The sequence below is a fragment of the Sinocyclocheilus rhinocerous genome, unplaced genomic scaffold, assembly GCF_001515625.1.
Source record: "Sinocyclocheilus rhinocerous isolate Xijiao unplaced genomic scaffold, SAMN03320098_v1.1 scaffold2309, whole genome shotgun sequence".
Classification (NCBI taxonomy): Eukaryota; Metazoa; Chordata; class Actinopteri; order Cypriniformes; family Cyprinidae; genus Sinocyclocheilus; species Sinocyclocheilus rhinocerous.
The window spans coordinates 53,899-60,442 of NW_015644615.1; the positions used below are offsets into that span (position 1 = coordinate 53,899).

Below are 6,544 nucleotides of genomic sequence, written 5' to 3' on the forward strand. Positions count from 1 at the left end.
CATGTGTGTGTGTGTCTCTCTCTGTGTGTGTGCGCGTGTGTGTCTCTCTGTGTGTGTGTGCGCGTGTGTGTCTCTCTGTGTGTGTGTGTGTGTGTGTGTGCGTGTGTGTCTCTGTGTGTGCGCGCATGTGTGTGTTTGTGTCTCTCTGTGTGTGCGAGTGAGTGAGTGAGCGTGTGTGTGCGTGCGTGTGTCTCTCTGTGTGTGCGCGTGTGTGTGTGTTTGTGTCTCTCTGTGTGTGCGAGTGAGTGAGTGAGCGTGTGTGTGCGTGCGTGTGTCTCTCTGTGTGTGCGCGTGTGTGTGTGTTTGTGTCTCTCTGTGTGTGCGAGTGAGTGCGTGTCTGCGTGTGTGTGTGTGTTTATGCTACATATAGAAAATATCGTTTGGTCAGAATAAAAACAATAGAAGTCTATGAAAAGTCCCCACAATCCACAGAAACCTGTGTGAGTGATCTGCTTACTACAATCACTTCACACACACACACACACTCACTCGCACCACACAACACTAAACACTCACACACAGTTTTCTGAGTAGCGCTCACAGTCATAAACACGCAAACCGCCGTGACACTGAAACTCTCTCATCAGCACAAAAGCTGGTGAGCAGCTCAGAGAAACAGCGCGGTACTCACGGCGTCCTCCGCTCAGTCCGAACCGAATCTGACGCCGCAGCTCCGCCGCACTCACCTGGACTGCTGCTGGGGGGAGATGGGGGCGGGGCCTGACGCTCCTCTGAGGACGCGGCTGATTGGATGCAGGTGACGCCATTGACCAATGAGGAGCGTAGGATATTTTTAACTTTGTACAGCTCTTTAAAACGCTCATATGGAGCCGTTTACTATCATCTGGTACAGATTTGAGGAGGAGGCTGCTGAAATATCACTCCACCCACCCAAACACACACACACTGAGCCTTACGTTGTTCTTGGATCCTTAAGAAATGATGTAATTCACTCTGAATGTCAGACACACACACAAAAGAATGTAACATATCACAGTAACATTGATCCTCACACACTTTCAGAACATCCTGCCTGAAATCAAGAATTGCACAAATATAAAGATCCTTATCATTGTAAATGACACACATTCACGCCTCATGCTTCACACACACACACACACACACACACATTAGCACATTAGTGTGTGTTGCTTCCTCTGCTGCTGAAGATATTCATTTACATTTGTACTAAAACTGACATTAAAGGCTCTTTGTTATTATTAAATGTGGCAAATATCATCAGGAATCAGTCCAGATCCGCACAAACTAGTGTTCAGATTAAAGTGCCAGTAATATTACGCCTCATACATTCATCATTAAATACAGAGACTATAACATAATCATTCTCAGCTTTATCTGTTGCAGCTCCAGATATCGACCACACGGCCATTGCTTTTTTTCAGACAAAACTCCAATATCATATAAATACATCATTGAGGGAGAAATGTCGCTATACAGCAAAAATAGCAAATAATCCAAACGTAAAAAGTGTCAGGTTCTCATTAAATTCAAGTTTCTTTTTTGAACTGAGAGGTTTATACACTCATGATTGCTAAAATCTCAGAATCCATCATTTATTCTTTAATATCTTTCTTAAATTTCACTTTATTTTTATTAAAGGTTCAAGCGTGTAGCACTGAAACACTATTGTAATTGTTAGAAAGGCCAAGGATCATTAATCTCCACCTAAAACTGATCGGGCAGACCAAACCGTGAGTCGTAGAGACTTGAAACTTGGAGGGATGGTAGTACTCCCACCGTCTACAACTGCACCAAAGCTCGCCCCGATCGGCCTGACGGGGGCGCTGCAGCGATCAAAAGTACGACATCGCTCATAACTCCTAAACCGGATTTTTTGAAAAATCTACTTTTGCAAACCAGTCCTAGGTTTCTCGCCCTATCGGAACCAAACCAGTGCAGAAAGATTCTCTGGAGAGTGAATATCAATAAATATAAAAATAAAAACTTTAACTTTTTCAATCACTATCGCAAAGGGACACCAAAACTAAAGGGGCGGGGCCACTTTTACTAAAACGGCTTTAACTTCTGAACGGAATGAGATATCTTCGCCAAACTCAGATCAGTCATGTAACAGCTCAATCTGAGGTCACATGAATAAAATCACGGAGCTTGCCACTTGGTGGCGCTATATGAGGGGAAAAAAACTTCAAAATGGCTATAACTACGCAACCATTTGTCCGATCAACATGAAAATTGGGATGGGGCGTCTTTATCCAAAGTGCCACAAGTGTCTATAAGGACATTTGCGTATCTCAGAAAACATGGCCGCCAATGAAGTTTGAGCACCTATTAGACAAGGTTAACAGAGGCTGATCGGAACGAAACTCAGTGGGCCTGTTTGACTCATGGCCCTAAAGGTCTGTGAGAAATTTGAGAGAAATCGGCCACTGGGGGGGTGATATCGCATTTTTCAAGGACGTAAATTATTGTATATTGTGCGGTTTTTCCACACATACACACAATGTTCATTCTGAACAACTTTGCCTATAGAAACACTGCTGTCAATCAAATCGTTTGTTGAATATGTAAAAGTAAAATCTCGAGAAAAAAAAAACAGTGCAGTATGTTTCTCTGGACTCTCTAGGTTAAAAAATTATTTAAAAAAAGTTGAACTTTACCTTTTGGGTTGCTATAACAAGGTTGTTCAAAAGAGCGGTGTGTCCAAATATACCCAAAAGCCTATAAATCGAAAACTCAACTTCACGAAACTAGGTGAACATATGCAAGAGGTAATTTTAAACAAGCATGCAAAATGTCATGCTTATCGGACCACAGGTGGCGCTATAACAGTCATAACCGTTAAAAATCATATTTCTATGCCAAATTATCTGGATTTTCCAAAAAAGCTTTTTAAATCATTGATTTAGGTGGTTACAGTTTTGATAAATAATATGTAACGTCTTTTTTCACGTGCTTAAATGCCTTAAAGCGCTCGATCCCTGATAATCACTGCTTGCTGCTACATTTATTTCTTATTTTCCTACAGGTTAAGCTGAAGAACTAAAATAGCTACAAATAAACAAACTTCATAAATTTTATAGACAAACTACTTAACTACTAAAATTTCAAAATTGTAATTAACTTCTATATTATATATTAACTATATTATTTTGTTGAATTTCCATCAGTTGTGATTTTTAAAACAGCATATCAGTTTCTACTAAAAAATAACCTGAAAAACCATGTTGCTTCGTAACAATTAAACTTGCCTGACAAAACATCACTCAGAAAAACACTCAGACACACAAATGACTTTACAAACATTTATTTCCTCAACAAGAGAAAAACAATGAGTGGAAACTGCAAAATTAAAGCATTTCACTTCTGCTCTACAGGGCAACATCCATGAAACCAAACGAAACGAAAAATCAGAAGGAAATTAAACGTTTTGCTTCAGCGTGTAAAGACGTGACAAACTGAAATCATCTCAAGAGGCACATCAACAGTCACATGACACACGCGTGCATCTAATCAGACCAAACGCACATGCGTAGAGGGGCGGAGCAATCCTGTGATTGGACGAACACAAGGCAGGCTTTATTCTGATTGGTCCTCAGGCTGCATTTCTGCCCTGATCCAGGGTCAGCTTTCATATAAAGTTCAAAGGTTTAGGATGTAGAAGTGATTCTTCAAATGGACACTAATCAGCGGTTTCTTTAACGATTATTCGGCCAGTACGGCATCAGCGTCTCCTGCATCAACGCCGTGCTCAGCCGCCTCCTCCTCGCCCACCTCCACACCCTCCTCCACGCCCTCCTCTGCCTCCATCTTCGCATCCTCTTCATGCCCCTCCCCATTTCCAACAGCTTCTGCGACAGGCTCCGCCCCCTCTGCCAGAGGCCCCTCCTCTTCCTGTTTGATCTCATTCAGGCTTTCATTGGTGAGATCAGCCTCAGAAACCTCCATCCCCATGGAGTCCTCGGGATCCTGGTCATCCTGGTTACCGTTGAACGGATTTTCACCCTGCGAAACGACAAACGCAACTCAAAAACTTACAAATAAAACAATATTTCAAACAAAAGTAACACAAAGTAACGTGTATATATTTATAGCGCGCTCGTTTTGTCCTTTGAAAAAGGGCATAAATCAACACTAGCCATACACTACACCGTAACAAATGTTTTCAAATTTGTAAATAAAGAGTATGCTTCACGAGAAAATACAATTTAAAATGTCACGTTTAATTCAGGTTATTTGCTGTTTCCTTGTAATTACTTGGTTTATTTATATTTATAAGGTGTCCTTGTTACGGTGTCCTTATAGACATAAGTGCGGAGTAATATTAATTAGCTACATGTACTTACTATATGGTTAGGATTTAGGTTTGGCTTAGGGTTACTTGCATGTAATTATGCATAATTAATTGTTATTATAATAGTAAGTACATGTAACGTGTAACAAGGGCACTTGAAAATAAAGTGTTACAAAATTTACAAGCAATTTCTGGGAGAAAATAGTTTTTTATAACAGATAGTAGGGGTGGGCGTTTCACGGTATGACTAATTGTATTTCACGGTAACGATATATTTCATGATATAGTTATTTATACATGTAGTGACATATAGAGTGTCATTTTTAAAACAAGTCAAAGTTAAAAACCGCATACATATTGCAAAATACGGTTTTCATGACCACAAAATCCACAATATGCTGAAGTACAGCATGTGACACGTGAGAGACAGACACACACCTTCAGGTAGCTCTCCAGCTTCTTGCCGATGACCTTGTGGTTGAGGATGCTGCGCGCCACGGACAGACTCGACCTCTTGGACTGCTCCATCATGCCCTGACACACACAGACAGAGGTCAGAGGTCATGCGAGCACTTCACCGGCAGCTCAAAGCCTCGGATTGATCTGAAGGGCGTTTGTACCTTGCGATTGTAGTTGTGGTCAGGGGACTTGAGGTGCTTCTGGATCAGCGTGTGCTGCATGGGAATGAAGACGTCGCACGCCGAGCAGTGAGCCGCCTCCACCTTCTTCATGAAGTGCTCCATGCCGAGATCTACAGACAGGAAGTGACATCATGAGGAGCTCTGCAGCTGGAATAAACATGCCTCTGCTGTTTGAGGGAGACCGCGCACCTCGCGTCAGATCCTGCTCTTTGAACACCTGGCAGATGACGGTGCTGTGGTTGTCCATCTGACTCACTCGCTGCTCCGTCTTCTTGTACTTATTATTCAGATATTCCTAAAACACACACAACGGCCGTTAGGACGTCACACTGCACTCAACTCAGTTCACTTGTGAGTGAAGCGTCCGCACCTGCAGGAAGTCGGTGGTGGGCTTGGACAGCTGATTGGACAGGAACTTGAAGTGGTCCTTGTGGAACTTGCTCTCCAGATGGACGGCCATGTCCTCGCTGTAGAACGAGCGGAACTTGCAGACGGAGCAGGCGAACGTCATCCTGGGAAACAACCGGAGAACAACGCCCTCGTGAGCCACAAACACGCCCGGGAAGCAAGCACTCAGCACAGATGGCAAGGAACCTGACCTGTGTGCAGACACTTTGACCCCTGACCTTTCAAAGAAGCCCCTCCTCTTCCTGACTTTGGCCGCAGCGGGCGGAGTCTTCTTCCCCTTGGCCTGGGCACTCTCGTCCTGATTGGATGGCGCTGGAGAGAGAGAGTGTCACATGCCAACACTGTTTTTTCAGCATCTCACGCCATGAGCGTTGAGAGGCTTTTTAACATTGTGATGCATTTCTGAGTCAAACAGGATTTCAGTAAGATAAAGTAAGTAGTACAGGACTTGACATCCATCCAGGTATTCATTGGGTTCAATTAGTCAAGACATTTAAGAGTGAACGAAGACTAATGAAGCACATGCAATCATGCAACCATAAACACACAAAGCAGACAGGGTTTTCACAGGAAGTGGACCAGTTTAACTGCATATAGTGCAGCACATCAAATTTTTTTAGTTTTTTCACTAATAAGTTTAAAAACGTGAATAATTAGGAAGTAAAATAATAAAAGTCTGGGGTTTTTATGTTGCAGAAGAAAGGAAACTCACCAGCACTTTCTCCTCCATCTTCTGTTTTGGACTCCTGGAGAGCAGAGAGAAATGTTATTTGTATTTCTGGATAATTCACTATGTTTTCACGACACATGACAAATGAGTGTGAACGTACACCGGCGGTGGCTGCCGCTTCCTCGGACTCCTGCGTCTGCTCTCCCGCCGCAGCGTCTGAAACACAGCCACACTCATCAGCAATCACAGACAGGAAGCTGAAGACCAGCGGTCATCATGGGAAACGCATGCGCTCGTACCGGTGGCCGTCGTGTCTCCCGCGGTGTCGGTTTTGCCCATCTTGGACTCTGGCTCGTCGGCAGCGCTCAGAGTCTGTTTCCTCTTCTTCTGCCCGTCGCGCTGAGCTTTCACTTGCTGCCACGACAACACACATGCAAATGAGATCTGTAGTCGTGAGGGTCAGAGTCAATGATGAGAGGATTTACAGTGTTAGCTGAGCTACCCTGACTGTGTGACACTTTACACAGCTACCCCTCTTGGTGTTTGTCAGTG

At 43.5% G+C, this 6,544-nt stretch overlaps 2 protein-coding genes across 5 annotated transcripts in view; both read right to left on the bottom strand.

Annotated features, from left to right (window-relative positions):
- LOC107758384 (lysophosphatidic acid receptor 1-like) overlaps positions 1 to 726 on the bottom strand; it is a 19,916-nt gene extending 19,190 nt beyond the window's left edge. For 3 of the 4 annotated variants that reach the window (XR_001642018.1, XM_016576102.1, XM_016576100.1), the window contains exon 1: positions 632 to 726. The gene's annotated coding sequence lies outside the window, so the exon portion shown is untranslated. The remainder of the gene's footprint in view (positions 1 to 631) is intronic. The other variant, XM_016576101.1, reaches the window with a different exon arrangement.
- Positions 727 to 3,282: 2,556 nt separating this feature from the next.
- The window catches only part of LOC107758371 (A-kinase anchor protein 8-like), a 6,924-nt gene continuing 3,662 nt past the window's right edge, over positions 3,283 to 6,544 (bottom strand). The window contains exons 4-12 of the mRNA XM_016576088.1: positions 6,292 to 6,406; positions 6,153 to 6,208; positions 6,035 to 6,068; positions 5,514 to 5,634; positions 5,285 to 5,426; positions 5,104 to 5,209; positions 4,894 to 5,024; positions 4,712 to 4,807; positions 3,283 to 3,984 (exon numbers count right to left, since the gene is read on the bottom strand). Coding sequence (XP_016431574.1) covers positions 3,685 to 3,984; positions 4,712 to 4,807; positions 4,894 to 5,024; positions 5,104 to 5,209; positions 5,285 to 5,426; positions 5,514 to 5,634; positions 6,035 to 6,068; positions 6,153 to 6,208; positions 6,292 to 6,406 — 1,101 coding nt within the window. The 3' untranslated portion in view covers positions 3,283 to 3,684. The remainder of the gene's footprint in view (positions 3,985 to 4,711; positions 4,808 to 4,893; positions 5,025 to 5,103; positions 5,210 to 5,284; positions 5,427 to 5,513; positions 5,635 to 6,034; positions 6,069 to 6,152; positions 6,209 to 6,291; positions 6,407 to 6,544) is intronic.